The sequence below is a fragment of the Benincasa hispida genome, chromosome 1, assembly GCF_009727055.1.
Source record: "Benincasa hispida cultivar B227 chromosome 1, ASM972705v1, whole genome shotgun sequence".
Lineage (NCBI taxonomy): Eukaryota > Viridiplantae > Streptophyta > Magnoliopsida > Cucurbitales > Cucurbitaceae > Benincasa > Benincasa hispida.
In genome coordinates this window covers 16040579-16059908 of record NC_052349.1, presented here as the reverse complement: position 1 = coordinate 16059908, position 19330 = coordinate 16040579, and the positions used below count along the sequence as shown (strand labels likewise).

Below are 19330 nucleotides of genomic sequence, written 5' to 3'. Positions count from 1 at the left end.
ACATCAGTTGACTCGAACGGCCATCTTTTTCCACTTACGTTTGCCGTTGCTGATGAAGAGTCTGCAGACTCATGGGGATAGTTCCTGAAACATCTGAGAGAAATTGTAACACACGAAGAGGTGTGTTTAATTTCATATCGACATGCTGGTATAATCGCAGAAGTGAACAACCCAGCAAATGGTTGGACAAGACCGAAATGTCACCATCGTTTCTGCTTACGACATATCGGCAGAAACTTCAATAAAAAGTATAAATTTAATTCATTGAAAAATTATGTTTATCGTGTCGGGTGTTAGTTTCAAATTCGAAAGTTCAACAAAACAATTGAAGATATCAAAGGAATAAATCGGAGTTGTCTGAGTTTTTTTTTACAACATTAGTTTAGAGAAATGGACTCAAGCACATGATGGAGGATTCAGATATGGGTGGATGATGACAAATCTACATAAATGGAATCCTCAAAGGAGCTCGAATGTTGCCTATAAATGCTCTTGCTCAGATAACATTCTTCAAATGCGTGAACTATTTCGAGAAAAGAAGAGAAGAAATAAAGGATGCATTGGAGCGTCATGATAAACCCAGGACCTGTTGATCTCGATGTTTTGTACGACCAGTCCATTCATCGATCATATGTCTGTCTCTTATACACATCTAGATGTGTATAAGAGACAGCCTCAAAGGAGCTCGAATGTTGCCTATAAATGCTCTTGCTCAGATAACATTCTTCAAATGCGTGAACTATTTCGAGAAAAGAAGAGAAGAAATAAAGGATGCATTGGAGCGTCAAGATAAATACCTGTCTCTTATACACATCTAGATGTGTATAAGAGACAGATCTAGTAAACATGAAGTACAATCATAGGATCGGTATGAAGGTGTGTTTCATGTGAAGACTGGACGTCATAATCTCAATGCCAGTGGAGAAAACGTTCAAATATTGAGGCTAAATAGGTCCGAGCGGTATTGTTCATGTAACAAGTGGCAAGCATTCGGCTTTCCATGCTCACATTTCATGGCCGTTTGCTCACATTTTAACATGAACTACGAAGATTTTATTGAGAACTACTACAAATTGTCGACGTATGCTGAATGTTACTCTCATCAATTTAAACCTATACCGCATGAAGATTATTGGATCACGCACCCTAATATGAACGTCTTACATCTTGATCCATCGTTGTTGAAAAAACCTGGTAGACCGAAAAGTTTACGTTATCACAACGAGATGGATTGGACAAAACCAGCCACTCGACAACGATGTGGATTTTGTAATCAGTTAGGAAATAATCGAAGGAAGTGTCCTTCGTTACTAAGATAGACTCCAGATAGTTAGGAATTTAAAAATAAATAATTTTTTTAATTATATATTCATTTTATTGTATATTCAACTTTTTTTATTATAATTTATTGTATATTCAATTTTATTATAATTTATTGTATATTCAATTTTTTATAATAATTTATTGTATATTCAATTTTTTTATTGTAATCAATAGAGTTTTACATTATTCTTTACCCTCACACTGCATATCCTGAGTGAATTTACCTTCACTTTTTTCTACTATTCTATTTACTTATTTCGCTTTTTTTTTTTTAATTTACTTGATAATAAAATCAAGGTTGACCATATTTTTTCAGACTTATTCAATTATAGTCAATTTTAATATATGCACTTTCATTAAACTTACTCAATTATAGTTATTAGTTGTAACAAAATTCTGTTATTGTTGTTATTTTTTCATTAATGATTATTAGCTTTTTTTCTCATTGGTCATGTATATATATATATATATTTCTATGAAAAGTAAATAAAGTGAAGACAATTCTGAGCGAGATCCTCCTCATGAGCAAGATCCTCATGAGCGAGATCAAGCATTTCTTTAACAAACTGTATTCCTAGCGATGCTCACCTTACCAGCAAGATTCAGCCCACATTTATAGCGAGATTCCCTTCTAGAGCAAGATCCTCATCACAAAATTAGCAAGATTTTCTTCTAGAGCGAGATCCTCATCACAAAATTAGTGAGATTTCCTTCACCCACTTATCTTTTATTGTATATTCAATTTTTTTAATTATAAAGTTGTACATTGTTCTTTTAATTAAGTTTTACTGTGAACCCTGAATCCTAATTTCTCTACTTGAGTATGTTCCCTACTGAGACTAGTGTGGTGAGTAGGTTGATGTGGAAACTAGTGTGTAATGGTAGAAAAAAACTTGGAAAATTAGAAGAAAATAGGAAATTTGGAAGCTTGACTTTTGGGGGGAAAACTTGGAAATTGGCTAAGTATAAACCTATATGATGGATGCGTTGGAAGGATGGCATGCGTCCATTCGGCTGAAGGAAGTGAAGTGATGCGTTGAAAGGGACCAATGCGGCTAAAGGAAGTGAAGTGATGCGTTGAAAGGGACCAATGCGGCTAAAGGAAGTGAAGTGATGCGTTGGAAGGCTGCCCATGCGTTGAGCGCCCAAGCCAAGCGCCCCTGCCCATGCGTCGAGTGGCCATGCATCAAGCACCCAACCATGCGTCGAGCACCTTGCCGAGCATCAATGCATCAAACGACCTGCCAAGCACCCATGCGGCTGAGCGAGCGATGGCTAGCACCTATGCAGCACGCCCATGCATCGAGCGACTAGCGGCATGGGCCCATGCCGAGCAAGCCTTGCAGTGATACCTAGTGAGCCATGCGTCGAGGATGAATGGCCATCCTATGCGTTGGTGGTGGCTGGTTCTTGCGATGGCTAAGTTGAATTGCGATGGTAGTGAGTTGGCTTGCTATGCGTTGATTATAGGCTATGCGTTGATGACACTATGCGTCGAACATCCAAGGGTTGTGGATGCATATGAAAGATGAGCTCACCTAAAGGACGTCATCAAACATGTGTTTTCTTGAGAAGAAACCTTAAGCCTTAAGAATTTGAGGTGGTTGCATAAGAGGACATGTAAATTGAAGCCCATGTGTTGGCTAGTTAAGAGAAGGACACTTAGGATGCGTTGATCAAAGAGTTGTGTTGTTAGTGTGAGGAGGAAACACTTGGACATGCAGCCAAGTAGGAGGTGTCGAGTTTGGAGAGTGTTTGGATGCCTATAAATAGGACCAAGGATTTCTTTTTCAGATCACAACTCAAAATACATTTAAGAAGAGTGGGAAAGCAGAGTAAATATTGTGTTGAAAGCAAAATCCATGCGTTGATCATCGAGCTTCAAAGAGGATGCATTGGACAGTGAAGTCTGAAAAACAGTATCAATTTGGGACGAAGAGTTATCCCAAAATACTCGTGCGTTTGGAGTGATTTCAAAGCCACCTGAAAGCTCTAAAAGTAGTTTTCAGGGTAGGGCTGCCGGAGAAAAATCTCGAAGGGATTGGGATGGAAATTGAGAATAAGACAGAAGGGTCAGGCTGTCGGATAAGCTTGGGCCAGTCTTGAAGATTTTGAGATTCCGGCCAAACCACGAGGATTTCTGAGCTCCAATTTTAAGGTAAGATTCCTGAGTTAAGAACATTTTTGTAGTAGGAAGTATCTCGAAATAAGGCTTAGAACTATGGGTAATATGAGTTGAAAGCTGAATCTAGATTCTAGGGGTGTAAAAGGGAGCCCAAGGTAAACAAGGAACTTCTAGAGTGAAAAGTTCTTAAGCGATCGAGGTGAGTGACTAAAACATTTGATTAAAATGTTTGATTTACAATATTTTAAAGAAAGCATGTTTTAAAGAATATTATTCTCATGTCAGCTAGTTTCACAAAATGATTTCCAAGCAAACCATGAGTTATGTTTTAAATGCATGCATGTGTGGGAAGTTTGTGAAAAGCTATTTATATGTGTTAAATATACCCAACATGCGTTAGTATCTTTAAAGCCATGTTTTATATGTGTTATACTTTACATGCTTTAAAGAGAAAGTCATTTATGACTAGTTTACTTAAAGCGCGATACCGAAGGACTTGAGAAGGTATCCGCCCAACTAGATACCGAAGGACGTTTGAGAAGCTATCTATTGGTACTGAAGGACGTTTGAGAAGGTACCAAACCAACCGGATACTGAATGACATTTGAGAAGGTATCCTAGCAGCTCGATACGGAAGAACATTTGAGAAGGTATCTGAGTAGAAGTACCTAAGGTATGACGGTACTTAGTATGGCCACGTGCACGTAGGTAGTTAGAGTCAGAGATTGAGCAAAAGGGTTCTCTCTTGACTAGCAGTTAGTGTTGGGATTATTTTTACCCACAGTGGGCTTATTCTCAACTGAGAAACAGTTTTAATGTTTTATGATTAAAACAGCTTTATATGCTTTATGCTTGGAAAATGTTTATACTGCAGTACAAGGTACTGTAGAAATTTATATTTTAATTTAAACTCTTTATCGAGACTTTTGCATGAGAATCAGTTATCTTTCTTAAGTCACTCACTGGGCTAGCAAGCTCACCCCATTTTCAAATGTTTTCCTTTCCCCCAGGTAGCGGTCAAATCCTCAGAGGATAGCTCTGCATCTGCTCTACCACTAAAGGATAAAGATATTGTAACCCGTCGGTTTAGGTGGTTACTATAAATATTGTACACATGTTTTCGTTGTTCATATAAGGACTAGGGTTTTTGGGCTTTGGGACTTTTAAATCTAGTGTTGTAATGACTCTAAACATGTTTTGTTTCTAAATTAATAAATTTTTGGCCTAAAGACATTCCGCTGTATATGAGTTATATATTGGTATCAGAGTTATTCCGCAAGAGTTATTAGACAGTAAGTGTCAACCAAAAGGTTGATAACTGCTGCAATCACGCTCTTTCCTAGGCTAAGAAGGTGGTCTGGGACGGGGTGTGACATATACATTATTCTTTTAATTAAGTTGTATATTATTCTTCTAATTGAGAAACAAATATTTTTTTAATTGAGAAATAAATATTTTTTTTTTCAGATTATGGCTTTAAACCTAGAACCTGTTGATCTCGATATTTTGTACGACCAGTCCATTCATCGATCATCTGTTGTATGGCGAGATCGTACTACTGGAGAAATATCTTGCAAGCGTCGAGAGGCAGTTCTCCAACGCACTATCCCACTCCACCCTCGAATACTACCGCTACTGCGCACATCTAGATTCTATGGGGTTGCCAGATTAGGATTTATTCAGTTGGACTGACATCTATCACAACCTTGGTCGAGAGATAGAGGCCCGAGACGTATACATTTCATATGTCTATTGGAGAGTGTACTATCACTCTACAAGACATAGAAGTGTTGTTGGAGTTACCTATTGACGGTGAGCCAATGACCGGAGTGATGTATGATGACTGGTCAAAAGTTTGTCAACTGTACCTTGGTGCGACCACACCTGCCGACAAGATTAAAGGATCGAGGTTAAGTTTAATATGGTTAGGAATACAATTTCGTGAGCTCACAGATGATGCAGACGAAGAAACCGTCATAAGATATGCACGAGCATATATACTACAAATGATAGGTGGAAGTCTGTTTTCAGATAAATCAAGTCATTTTGTTCACTTGATGTTCTTGCCACTGTTAGCTAACCTCCATGATGCGGGGCGGTATTCGTAGGGTGGAGCATGCTTGGCATGGTTGTATAGACAATTATGCAAAGCAACAAAACCTGAGGTTCGAGAGATAGTTGGGCCTCTCATACTTTTGTAACTATGGGCTTGGGAGCGATTTCCAACAATGGCTCCACAGCTACAACATGTTAATGACAGCCAGCTTAGTGGAGAGCCTACGGTTCTCGGTATGTGTTTAATTCAATTAATTTTTATATCACTGATCTAGTTAATTTAAATTCTAAATTATCAATTTAAAAATTAGGTGAGAGACAAATTTGTGTGTGATCTGACAGCCACACATGTAGTCAGCCAGTATAATACATGTTTGATCTGCTTCAACCTGAACAGGTACATTACACTGACTTAATTGATTTTTATACACCATTTTTATTGTATTTGTCTTTAATATTCTTCTAATAAATATTTGTGTTTCAGGTTATTGGGAGTCGATACAAAATTATATGCATACTTTGCCTAATTTTTGACGAAGTGTCAAAACATATGGCGGACGATGTAGTCTCTCATATGTTTCTCACATTGGTGAGTGGCATCTTCCTGACAGGTGTATGAGACAATTCGTTTTCAGCAGTATCTCATCGCTTTGTAATACTGAACCCTACTGGCATGATATTATGTAAGGATTGGAGATTGGTCCGAAAAGTTGCACATTTGTAGTGCGATGGCACTATCGTGCAGGTTTATTGCAGTGGGTTTCTCTTGAATAGTTTGACACTATATGTCACTCCCAAATATATCATTGATATAATAATATCACAAGGCACTACTTCACAATCGTCCGAGAGTAGCTGTCGGGTCATCTGGTAAATGAAGAATGAATTATTTATTATTTTTATTTAGATTTATTAAATAATGTCTAATTTTTATAATTCACCAAAGATTCAATACGAATCAGTTGAGAACTGCCGTTACGATGGTTGCGGAATGATCCGAACCAGGTTGTCTCAAGTATAGTGTAGTGACAACCAAAGCTAATGGAAGAAATTCTTATATGTTTATAATACCTATTTGTTCCTCCACCAGCTCCAAGACATCTATTAGAGGACCATATCGGGGAATGGATAGTTTGTGAGAGGTTGCACATAATGTGGAGAGTTGCCCCCGATGATAGCCAGATTCGTTTGAGCGAGTCAAACTGATTATGTTAGTCGTCTGATGAAGCCAGCATTGGCGGGAAAATTTTGCTCAGAGAGCGATTTGGTTCAGAGAAGAACATTATGACTGAGAGCTGGTCGTTCGTTTCATAAGCGTGCAAGGCAGGTCTCGTGGAGAGCAGAATGATATATTTATATTATGAAGCGCTCTGCAGAGTACCAAGAGCAACATCAGAAGGAACGCCTAAGCAAACAAGAATTCGAGTCGACGACGACAACCAGCTTAGCTCGATATGAACGACGTCCGCTGCTTGTGGACACACGATGTTTCTGTATATTTTATATGAAATGAGATATGAATTTTATATTTTTTATTTTTATGAGATATTATTTTTTTTAATTTATTCTTTTTAGAGTTTAAATAAAATAATAAAATATTTTTAGAAATTGTTTTTATAAAATGAAAAATTTTTAAAAAAAAGAAAGAAAGAAAGAAAGAAAAATGTGGAATGTGTAATAATTAAAAAAGAAAAAAAAGGCAAGGTCGAGGGTTCAAAATTCGACCTACCTTGGTCGAATTTTGAACCCTCAAGTTATTAAAAAATATATATATATTTTTACAAATAATTTGAAAACAACCTTATTTTCCTAAATAGTTTCTAAGAGGACAATATCCTTTTAATTTTCCCGTTCAAGGACTGTTATACAAATATTGTCCATGTGGCAGATTAAATAATATGATGAAATTTTCCTTAAAAAAAAAAAAAATTTGAGATAGCTGAAAATCTAAAATTAAAATTAATTCGAGTTACCTAAATACAAAAGTTAAATTATTTTTACCATTGATGAGGAATGATTTTGGTAATTAGTTACTATTAATTTTAGAGCTCGAAGATGATCGACTTATTTTCAGTAAAATTTCCTCAACAACCTCCGACAAAATCTTGAACTAAACTTTAAAGACACAATTTGAGAAACCTTAGTATAAGTCGATGTAATTTATGTAAATACTTTTTCTGATCGATTTTTCTATTTTTATATAACATACAACCAAGTTGCTCAAGACCTTTACCCTCACACCCAACAAGAAAATAGCATCTATAGAAATAAAACCAAAAATACCCTTTGAAAAATAAAATAAATATTAAAGTTAACCGAAAAATAAATCAAAATTAAATTATTTGAAAAAAGAAGAAACTAGATCTTTCTTCTTCCAAAAAAATAATTTGAAGAAATTTCACCTCACAAATAGCATAACTATTTATTTATAATTGGTTGCTAAGAGGAGAAAATTGAACTTGTGAATTTAGAAATTCAAACTTTTGATAATCGAAAATGTACGTTGAGTAATTTAGTGGATAGATTTTTTACTTATAAATAATTGTTAAGTTATCAATCAAAGTTGATTCATAGCTAATTGAATATTTAAAATTAAATTTACCAATAACAAAAACTCTACAATCCAAACATATAGTAAAATATTGGTAGTGAGACCAAATTAAAGGTCTTGTTATATTCAATGGTATGAAGTATCTTAAGTGAAAATTAAAGATAGAATTAAAATTTAAACAATTAATTAGTAAATAAACATAATTTAAACAATTAATTAGTAAATAAACATCATACACTTTTTTTTTTTCACTTTTTAAACAAGTAAAAATGTTTGTTATTTATATCATTAACATTAATGACATTTTGAAGGATTTTACTTCTTATATCGTTGTCAAATCTATGAACATATAGAAATATCAAAACATCAAAATCTAATATCGACTATCAAAATATAAAATAAAAATTTTCATCTAAACTCTTGAGTTTGATTTAGTACCATGTGATTTTTTGTTTTTAATATTTGAAAAATAAGTTAGTAAATATTCAATTTACCTTTAAATTTTTTGTTTTATTATCTACTTCTCACTAAAATTTTTAGATGAAAAATTGTATTTATGTTAGGTGAGGTATTATCATTCAACATAACTTTGTCATAAAAAAAAAAACAGGTGCCCATCTATTCCTCCACGTCATCATCCTCAAGCCCAGGAATCATCGCCAGTCGGTGGGTCCCACCCGCCACATTTCAATCGCCTCTACACCTGGCTGCCTCCCACCATTTTTTTCTTTTAATCTCTCCTTCTCAGTCCACCGGTAACCTTTTTTCCTTTGAATTTTAAAAAATAATAATAGGTAGAAATTAAAATCAAAATAAATAAATAAATAAACAAACAAAGAGCGGTAAAATGACGAGAATACCCTCATCATCTCCTATATATACCAACAAAGCAAGCGATCACTCATCCATGTTCAGGCTTCTGATATTTCTACCTTCACCAATTCCATAAAAACAACTCTCTGTATTTTTTTTGTTTTTTTCTCTTTTTCTTTTTTGCTTCATTTGGGTTTCTTTTTTGAAAGTAAAGTCATGTTGGGGATATTCAGCAGTTCCATCATGTCGCCACCGGACGAGTTAGTCGCCGCCGGCAGCCGTACGCCGTCGCCAAAAACCACATCGGCGGCTCTCTTGAACCGGTTCGTCCAGACCAACTCCTCCGCCGTATCTCTGCAGCTGGGGGACCACGTCCAGCTTGCTTACACTCACGAAACTGAATCCGTCTTATGCCCCAGGTAAATTACTCCATTTAATTTCCTACACTCCCTTTTACGACGTCCTTTTAAATCCACCACCGCCGTATCGGAATCTTTTTTTTTCTTCTCTCTTTCGAATTACAACTAGTAAAGTAAATGAAATCGAACTACGGTCAGATCGGTGATCGGACGGTCCAGGGTGACGGAGGCTTTTAATTCTTCGAATCTCCGCCGTTTAATTGATGGTTGTTTGGTTGCTGAGAAAATTGGAAGCAAACCGACGAAAATATATCTTGGAATTGTCGGTCTTCTCTGTCGGCGTCTCATAATCTCGATTAAATAACAATTACCTTTTAAGTACAATAATTAAATTTAGTATCTACAAATCTGAGCATAGAAAAAACAAAGAAACAAATTTTAAAAAAATTATTATCTAGATTAAATTTAATTTAAATTAGCAATAATTACCTTTTAAGTACCATAATTAAATTTAGTATCTATGATGAATCTGAGCATAGAAAAAACAAAGAAACAAATTGGGGAAAAAAATGTTTCTGTTGAAGAAATTGTAGTGAAAATATTGGTGGTTGCGATTTGTCGATCCCATGGATAGCGTGTGTGGCACGTGCGATCAAGGTCACTGGATACTCTCCTGACTAAGTATGTCTAACAATAATCCATTAGCGTTTTGACACGTGTGACTAGTTTTTGTCCTCTTCCTGAAACCTATCCAATGGACTAATAGCATAAAGTAAATATTTCTTTTTTTTTAAAAAAATTGTGCCTCTACTATTATTTAGATGGCAATTAGTATTTAGTATCCATTTAAATAATTGTTCTTTATTCTTCATTCCCTTTAGTTGCTTATCAATCCTTTCTTTTTTTTTAAAGTGGATTACCAATACACTTAACAAGATAGGATTTTAGTTGCTTAAAATATAAATGTTGGCATTTTTAACCGCTAGTAAATGTAGACTTTTAGTCTAATCCTAACCTAGCTTAATAGACCAGATAATTATTACTATCTCAAATTAGATTCATCCATATGCTTATAATCGATTTTTCTATAGAAAACACCTAATAATAATGTCACGTGACAATTTAAAAATATATATATTTTTTATTTTTATTTTTAGTGTGTTAAGAAAATAGAGCATGGCTATTTATTACCCTTTTACGTAGATGATGAATATTTCAAACTAACTTTTTCAATTATAGAGATTAGTATTCAAACTTTGTAAACCTCAATATAACTTAAATAATTAGAACTTTGGTTAGAAACCCAAATCTCATATCTACCCGTCAAACTAGGAAAAAGAAAATTTCATAAAAAAGAGATATATGATTTAACAATTGTAAATCAAGAAGCAAACCATCAACTAAAGTATCATAGAGCCATAAAAAAAGTACCACGTAATAGTCGATATATTGTTCTCTTTTTTCTGTTATAGGTTTTTGGTGCATAAAGGTTGCAAATTTTTTAAAAAATCATTGGTAAAATAATCTTAAAGAAATACGGTTCACGTAACTCGTAATTAATGCTTATTATTGGATTCAATCAATGAAGTAGTTAGAGTAAAATTTCGCTAATTTGCCAATCAAAATTCAACCCTTGATGAACGACACGTGGAAGGCAGAGATGTCAGTCCCAAAAGGAAAAGACCAAAAAAAAAAAAAAAAAAAACAATTAACTGATTAATTAATGAATTCACTTAATTACGTGACGACAGATCGTTCGCGGTGAAGGACGACATCTTCTGTTTATTCGAGGGAGTTTTGGACAATTTAGGGAGCCTCCGGCAACAATACGGCTTAGCCAAATCGGCGAACGAGGTGATTCTGGTAATCGAAGCTTACAAGGCCCTCCGTGACCGGGCCCCCTACCCGCCCAGCCACGTCGTCGGCCATCTTAGCGGCAGTTTCGCATTCATCGTCTTCGACAAGTCCACCTCCACTCTCTTCGTCGCTTCTGTAACTCTCTCTCTCTTCCCCTTCTTTAATTGCTTTCTTTCATGTTCATTAGGAATGAATTAGGGTTTTGTTCTATGAATCTTGATAGGATCGGAATGGGAAGGTTCCGTTGTATTGGGGAATCACTGCCGATGGTTACGTGGCTTTTTCCGATAACGCCGATCTGCTCAAAGGCGCTTGCGGGAAATCGCTTGCTTCTTTCCCTCAAGGTTGATTAGATTCCTAGACCCTTTTGAAAGCCTGTGTATCTATACAAAGCTTGTTCTGTAATGAATAATAGAGGGTTTTGTTTTTGTAGGGTGTTTCTTATCTACAGCAGTTGGTGAACTGAGATGCTATCAGAATCCTAAGAACAAGATCACTGCTGTTCCTGCTAATGAAGAAGAGATATGGGGTGCAACATTCAAAGTAATTCTTTCATTTTTTGGAAGGGTTTTCACAAAAAACAATCAAATCCATCACTGAACTACATTTCTAAGAGTAGTGTTTTTTTTTGTGGTTGGTGTTGTTTTTCAGGTGGAGGGGCCTGCAGCTTTGGCAGCCACACGGTGAGGAGATTTTATAATAGCGCGGTGGAGATTTTCATATATTTGTGTTTTATTTGTGGTTGAGAATGCAGATCAGAAGAGGGGGGTACCTAACAGACAGAGATGTGTTTATGTCTGAACAGCTGAGGAAGATGGGTGTTGTTTTTATCTGTGTTCTTTTTGCTTGTAATCTGATGTAAATCCCTTTTGCTTTTGATGTAATAAAGTTTGTGACTTTGTAGAATTATAAATGGAAACTTGAATTTCCCACCACTCTTTATGTTTTGGCCATTTTCAACCACCTGTTCGTATCAAATGTATGGATGTCATTAACATCTGAATCACAACATAATGCAAAGTCATGTAATGTTGAGACGCATGAACAGTAGCCTCAAAATTATTGAAAATTTTGTCTATGCTGATAGGATAGCCTAAAAAGTAAAAACCATAGATATTGTCCCTACCTTTGTCTGTTCTTACTGCATGACACAATCTCTATTCGATTAGACATTCCCCATTTAATTAGTTTCAAGTTCAAATCCCACTAGACAATATAGAACCTGATGGTCAAATTTGTAGTATAGCAAAACATTGTACAGGCACGATGGATCATTTCACGAGTATCTTCAGCACAGTTGCAAGATCAGCGGATACAATTAGTGAGCTGGAGAAATGTCCTCTAAACTGCAAAAAGAAGGAACCAATATTAGAAGCAGATTTAGTTTTTACATTGAAATGAACTCCCTTCCTTAAAGCTGACAGTACCTTCTCCACAAGAACTCAATGATATCAGTAGTAAGGGTTGATCTTTTCTTGTTCTCAAATGCAAGTGATGCAGCCCTTCTAAGTAAAGCAGATCCAGCAATGCACCCCAACACTGTTGGATTCTTTAGACTAAATGTGAAAAGGGTTCCACGTAAAACATTATAGGGAATCAGTATTTGTCATAGGAGATCGAAATATCATCAGATGAGGTTTAAATTCTACAACTTGCCTGGTAGCCAAATTCCCATCTGTTACAAAACCTTGTCGCTGGGCCCAAGATACGAAAACTGCAACACTGGACCACAGGGGGAAAGAAAAGAAGAACGACAATAGAAATTCAGGAACTTCAGGCTTCTTGGCTCTTTGTATTAAGGACGATAAATAAGCTGTTGGAAAAAAAAAAATGGAAAACCATATTCACCAAGAACAATAAAAACACATGGCAATACTTGCCTTCCTGAAAGTATATCACCTTGGCCACCACAACGGCGGGGAGAACCATAAATGCTCACTGATTTGACTGCATCAGGTGTCACATGATTTCACTAAATGGAAGAATCAAGTATAATCTAGCCAGGAAGAAACTTTGACAACATATTAACATTTAGGTCTAAAATCACTTTTAAGTTCTAGATTTTTATAATTCAGTCTCTCAACTTTTAGCATGTAACAATTTAATTCTTGTACGTTAAAATTTGTAATGATTTGGTCTCTATCGTGAAAAATTATATTAAGATAAAATGATATTTTTTTGCATAGATGGATTTATTATAAACTATGAAGTCTACAACATTGAATTAGAAAAATTGACAATTAATTTTGATGAAATCCTTCACCATAAGAGTTAAATTGTTGCAAATTTGAAGTTTAGAACTGAATTGTATGAAAGTATAAGGAATAAATTGTCGCAGACATAAGTTCAAGATTGCTTTCATGAAAGTTTAAGGACCAAAAGTGTTTTTTAACCTAATAATTACAACATCAAAGAATCTCCAAATTCCTATATTTACATGGACATTAAGACAAGGTGAAAACTGAACCAAAATTCCTCTGAAATCCACAGAAATTGGAATGACACTTCCAATCCACATTCAATTGGGTTACTTCCACCATGGTAGCAGGATAACAGCATAGGGTACCATAAGAGAGAACTTTATCATTTTTTTTCCTAATCTGACCAAATAATAAAGTTCAGCGCAACTTGAGGTGGGTTGGTGACACAGTGACTAAGAAATCAAAGAAAAGAAACATTGAATGTGTAGCACTTTTATAACATTAGCATGGAAAATAAGGGAAATTTTAAAAATAGAAAAATAAGGGAAACTATTTACATAAAGTAGCAAAATTTTAATATTCTTTGATAGATGTTGATAGACGCTGATAGAAGTCTATTAATGTCTATCGGTATTTTTTTTTTGCTATTTTTGTAAATAGTTTGATATTTTTTCTACCTGTGAAAATTTATCTGGTATATATATTTTTGTTGTAATCAGTACCTGTCTCACCGTCACTAATGAGGTCAGCTCTCCCTTTCCTGAGGATAGTTAGGCCACCAATCCTGATCACGACCAAAAGTTTAGTGTCAAAGACTGGAAAACTGAATGAAATAAAAATGACACCAAGTAGAAGTAATACTTAATGATATTTGTTAGAACTTATAAAATAGGATGAAGCAAACCCACATAGGGGAAAACCATCTCCATCTATATTAGGCAACATGGAATCTGCCATGTGATTATTTATAGCTAGCTAAGAACAATTCCTTTGGCAAGATACAGTTATATTTTCATCCTAATGGTAAGTCTTTCATACTTCAGAAATAATTATGTCAAGAAAGATGTATGCACTAAATCGAAGGGTGATCAGACTATTGGAAGGATGGGACACACCACCAAAATATTCCACGATGAACCATTTGGCTAGAGATTTCAGAAATGTGCCGATAGTTAATAATAATATAGAGAAGCCTCAAACCATTATGGGCCCTGGATATGCAGTAACATCTATAGTGAATTCTGATCAGATGAAGTCAACCTCTCATCTGCCAACTTTTGTAAATATATGTACCTCACCAAGCAACTTTTTAATATGCAATCAATAATGTGGTGATTTCAGGGGTGTGGTAGGTAGCATCCATACTAGAGCGGTAAGCATGTCAAGACTGCATAATCATGACATATGAAACTCTATTCAAATGAAAAACATGCTGATTTTACCTTTTGGCAAGAGACAGCAATTGGTTAGGAGCATCTTGTTCATCAACTTCAGCAAGCAGCACATTTTTTACGAGACGTTTATATTCATTTACATTTGGAGTCAGGACCGCCAGGGGGTAATTGCTTACAAGGTGAAGATTGTCAGTGATAAGAAAGAGACCATCCTGATAAAGCAACAAACACAATCAGCAGTAAGCAGCCACCTATAAACCTGCTGAAGATGGCATACATGACAATAGTATAAACCAGGTAATTTCTTAAAATCATAGGTGCTTCGCTATATGCATACCCCATCAATGACCATCGGTATATTGTTCTGCCTTGCATGCCTTATGATTTCACTGACACAATCCTGAAATAATTTTGAACCATTAGAAAATTCATGGTGTCAAAGGCAAGAAAAGAAACATGCATAAAATATGATGCCTGCTTGAATACCCGATATACTAAGTCCAACAATCCAAAAGAAAATTATGAAAATGAAACAAGGAGAAGGTAATTAGATTTGAAATATTGATGCCTGTTTGAAACAAGTAGAAGGCAGTTAGATTTGAAATGTTATTTTCAACCTCAGGATAAGCCCTATAATTCATGTATGGCTACTTGTTGAAACAGTACATAGGCATAGCCTTACAGCCAAATTGACTGCCAAAACAACCGATGAATTAACTTCATCTGACCATTTTAGTGGGCTGCAATGGCAAAAAGGAGACTCAGAAAATCAAATTTCTTCCCCCCACCCTGCCTTTTTTTTTTTTTTTTTTTTTTATTAAGACTTGCAAAAAAAAATCTCTTCCGTTTTTTGTGTCTATCTTTGAATTTCAATCGATTTGAGGCTCACACCAAATATTCAAAGGGTATCATGTTAACAAAATGAGACCTAATGCGACAAGTGAACTAAGTACGGACTTTCACCTTCTTTCACTCAGTAGTTAGCACGAAGGAAAATAGGAAAAGGTATTTTCTATATTCCACTTGCCAAATCTGTAGAAAAATATCATTTTATCAAAAATGTAAACTGAAGTTTGAAAGTCTGGAAGCAAGGATGAACCTAAAACTTGCAAGGACAAAATTGAAATCAGGAACTATGTAATTAGCCAAAAAGCAATAACGTAATCACCAGAAGAAATGGATCCCTTCCAAGGCCTGGACCAATCACAAGACAATCAAATCTTTCCAGCCACTTGTCAACCTCAGCAAGAACCCTTTCTGCGATGAACTTCTTTTCCTCATCTCTAAAACATCAGAACACATCAGGCAAATATCAAAATTTCTGCTTAATCTTTTTCAACCAGACCAAAATATAGACAAAAGTGGAAGCACCTGACACTGTATGATTCTTCTAGAACAGGATGCACAATTAACTCTGGACTATAGCTCTTTATGACAGGAGCAGCATCTTTTGTGCAGAAAACATGAGATAAATCTGCACCCTGGAAAGAAAAAACTAATGGGTTCTTATTCACCTTTGCAAGTAAAAAGAGGAAAGATTCAATAACCAAATAGAAAATATAGAACAAAACTTTCTATCAAGCAAAGCAAGAAAAGGAGTCTGAACTAACAATTTTCAAAGCTGATATAGCAGCAAAGTAGGGAGCACCTGTGTACTCACGACATCCACCAATAACAGCTATCTTCCCTGACATACAGATATAGATTGTTAATTAGAGGACTTCTGAGAAATCCTCAAACCCGACATTGGAAAAGCATAAAATGCCACAAGTTACAATTGGAAGACAAAATTAAAACTAGCACCAAAGAACAATATTCAAATTGAGTTAGCAAAATCTACCGAGTAGCCAAAAACTACTTTGAATTTTTGACTTACCATAAAGTTATAGCAAACTAATTCATGACAACAGAAAAACTTCAGTATTTCTCAATCAATGGTTCATTGCAAGTAGAAAACAAAAGAAAAACCAAAGAAGTACACACTACACAGTGTCTTGTGACCTTACCCGCCTGGCCTTTGTATCTATTGGGATCAAGACTAGGTGTAATTGCTCTTAGAATGTTCGCAGCATCAGCCTCAATATAACCTCCACTCATGGCTTTGATTTGTTGCCTTTTATTCTGATAGGTACAATCACCGAAACCTCCAAGAGACCTTATCAGGAACTGTTGCCTTCTAAACACAGCCGAGGAAGCCAACATTCAATAACTTTGGAATATCGATTCACATTAACTGATTAACTCTGGACATGATGAAATCAAATTAGTAACGTCATCCTATGGAAAATCGATACCTTCTACCATTGCGACAGAAACGAGACTTTAATTCGATTCATTCAAACTCCTAGGCATTTCATTTCAAGATCCATTAGAAATAACTCAAATAAAACCTTAAATAGAATCAGAACCATCAATCACCGTCATTTTGTAACTCAAAACCATGGCAAATATAAGAAAATTTGCAACCTAAATCAGTTCCGATATCGAAGAAGAATCGTTCGATGAAAAGAATTAGAAGTTAAACTAATGCCACAGAAAAACGAGAGTCGAAATTCAAATAAGGATATGGAGAAAATTTTCAGAGTACCTTTTAGTTTTTCGCCTTTCAACGAAAGAAGAAGAAGAAGAAGAAGAAGAAGAAGAAGAAGAGTGATAACACGAGGAAGGTGGCGTGGCAGAAAGTCAGCTTCCACGTAGAGAGAGGTTTTGACTCAGCTACGTCGACATGTAGTCGCACGCTTGTTCCGTTCGTTGTAGAAATATCGACATGTCGTTCAAGTTCAACTCACACTTTTAAGTACAGTGGAGAGAGAAATCAACATAGACACAACGAAATGATGTCGTTTTTTTAGGGACGGCGGCGAAGAGAATCGATGAAGGAAACGGCGAAGTTGAACGCGGCGAGGTCCGGCTTGGTGGTTATCGGAGCTCTGGCCTTCGGATACCTGAGCCTACAGCTCGTGTTCAAGCCCTACCTCGAGAAAGCTCAAAGTTCTCTTCAACATCCCGATTCCGAGCCCTCTACAATTCCAAAAGACGCTATTTCAAAACGCGATGATTAAGCTCAGTCTTCGTTATTTTGCTTCGGTATGTATAGATTTAGCTTAGCGAGAATGCCGCTTTAGAGATTACCTGGAAATTTCTCCGTTTCAAGAGATTTTGAGAAACAGAAGAAGGATTCATTGCTATTATTTCACTATTTTTTTTCCTTCTGTTTCATGATGTTCAGATTAATGATTCATCATATGATGATATTGAATATATTCTTCATGGTAATTACTAGTTTGGAAGAAATTTGAGCTTTCTTCTTGGAAGGATTCTTATCCGAAATGATTGCCACCAACAATAGTTTCTGATTTGTCTGTGTCTCAACCACAATTAAGTTTTGTTTTTTTTTTCTCTTTTATCATTGATTGGTATCTTATTGAATGAATATAATTGGTGACATTTGCTTCAATCTCCCTAGTACATAAAAGGATTTGTAAATCTTGTTCATATACATTCTGTTGGAGGAATTACAAAAAAAAAAAAAAAAAAAGGAAAAAAAAAGGAAAATTGCAGTAAATATTAAGAAGAAAAACTCAACAGTAGGTTGAGCCATGTGGATCTCACTCTATTGAAAGAGATTCAAGCCGTCTGTATTACAATGTTATATAAATCAAACCACTTTGTATTGAAAAGTTGAACTCAAAGGTCCACAACTAAGAATGTCCATATTTTGGCAGTAATTTGCTATCGTCAATTTCTTTCTTTATCTACTTTCTCATATTTGTTGACTTTCGTCACATCACCTTCCTTGTGTTATCATTCCCTAATCCACTTTGCACTGTAAGGAGACAAATCGGAGAAAGTAGAATAGGAAAGAAAATTGAAGATATTGTATTTGTTGTTATGATTTTGAGAATAAGGTAAGAAGGATATTTGTAGGAAAATTTTAAAACTAGAAAATTTAATACAAACTTTAAGTAATTAAATTACAAACTTTTAACCTTTCTTACAAGTACCTTTTTCACTCCATTAGATAAAAGAACAAACATCTTTTAACTTACGTTCTCATTTAAAAGTTAAAAACTTCTATAGTGAATAAAAGTAAGTTTTATAAATGTTACAACACATTCCCTTTGGTTCTCAAGCCTCTGAGTTTGAAAAGGATCTCTTAAGTTCATCAAAAGATTCATCAAATGTGATTGAGTGGCAAAAACTTCTAGATAGGTTTGCATTTTCCACTCTCTCTGTGGTTTGATGTTTCATCCATCACTGTCTTTCAAAATACTGGATTTAGTAATGTGGTTGCACCAAGCTCCCTTTGACCTCTTCCCTTGTATGCACTTAGAATGTTGGGTTACATCTGAGATGCCGAGTTCGAGATGTGGGTGTTCGAGATTACAGGAATTAATCACCAGACTACTTCCAATTCTACCAAAGTTGGTCATCTTGGGGCGGTGTGTCTCTCAGGAGAATAGCACCTAGTGGGTCGAAACCAGGTACCCTGTTTAGCATAAAGAAGAAAGAAAATAGTTGTTACACCAGATCAATCCTATGAATCCCAATCTGCAAATGTTTGAGTAACATCTCTAGTTAAGTCTCTTTGATTCTGTTCACTTGTTGTCATTGTAGAGAGGCCGTGTCCTTTTATAGCATCTAACTAGAAC

General features: G+C 35.5%; 2 protein-coding genes across 5 annotated transcripts; one reads left to right on the top strand and one right to left on the bottom strand.

The window, feature by feature from the left end:
- The first annotated feature begins 8948 nt into the window (after nucleotides 1-8948).
- On the top strand, nucleotides 8949-12018 carry LOC120070520 (stem-specific protein TSJT1). The gene is made up of 5 exons (XM_039022312.1): nucleotides 8949-9286; nucleotides 10978-11218; nucleotides 11307-11427; nucleotides 11517-11626; nucleotides 11735-12018. The coding sequence occupies exons 1-5, from the start codon at nucleotides 9084-9086 to the stop codon at nucleotides 11768-11770; spliced, it is 711 nt and encodes a 236-aa protein (XP_038878240.1). The 5' UTR covers nucleotides 8949-9083; the 3' UTR covers nucleotides 11771-12018.
- A 96-nt stretch (nucleotides 12019-12114) lies between these two features.
- LOC120070474 (ATP-dependent (S)-NAD(P)H-hydrate dehydratase) lies at nucleotides 12115-17545 on the bottom strand. Of its 4 annotated transcripts, none has more exons than XM_039022308.1 (12): nucleotides 17266-17545; nucleotides 16685-16921; nucleotides 16289-16365; nucleotides 16050-16159; nucleotides 15847-15961; nucleotides 15016-15078; nucleotides 14727-14890; nucleotides 14007-14068; nucleotides 12964-13030; nucleotides 12740-12805; nucleotides 12511-12639; nucleotides 12115-12429 (listed from the first exon to the last, which is right to left on the bottom strand). In XM_039022308.1, the coding sequence occupies exons 2-12, from the start codon at nucleotides 16878-16880 to the stop codon at nucleotides 12402-12404; spliced, it is 1077 nt and encodes a 358-aa protein (XP_038878236.1). In that variant the 5' UTR covers nucleotides 16881-16921; nucleotides 17266-17545; the 3' UTR covers nucleotides 12115-12401. The 4 variants fall into 4 exon arrangements, with proteins under 4 accessions (XP_038878236.1, XP_038878237.1, XP_038878239.1 ...); XM_039022309.1 differs by having other exon boundaries at nucleotides 16050-16173; nucleotides 16327-16365; XM_039022311.1 differs by having other exon boundaries at nucleotides 16685-16854.
- Between the last annotated feature and the right edge of the window lie 1785 nt (nucleotides 17546-19330).

What these genes read in the sequence shown, in the direction of transcription:
- LOC120070520 (XM_039022312.1), top strand. Translation starts at nt 9,084, where the DNA reads ATGTTGGGGATATTCAGCAGTTCCATCATGTCGCCACCGGACGAGTTA. An exon ending in GAATCCGTCTTATGCCCCAG is followed by an intron (nt 9,287 to 10,977) that starts GTAAATTACTCC and finishes ACGTGACGACAG; the next exon opens with ATCGTTCGCGGTGAAGGACG. An exon ending in TATGGGGTGCAACATTCAAA is followed by an intron (nt 11,627 to 11,734) that starts GTAATTCTTTCA and finishes GTTGTTTTTCAG; the next exon opens with GTGGAGGGGCCTGCAGCTTT.
- LOC120070474 (XM_039022308.1), bottom strand. Translation starts at nt 16,880, where the DNA reads ATGTTGGCTTCCTCGGCTGTGTTTAGAAGGCAACAGTTCCTGATAAGG. An exon ending in CTATATCAGCTTTGAAAATT is followed by an intron (nt 16,160 to 16,288) that starts GTTAGTTCAGAC and finishes TTTTCTTTCCAG; the next exon opens with GGTGCAGATTTATCTCATGT. An exon ending in GAAGAATCATACAGTGTCAG is followed by an intron (nt 15,962 to 16,049) that starts GTGCTTCCACTT and finishes CTGATGTTTTAG; the next exon opens with AGATGAGGAAAAGAAGTTCA.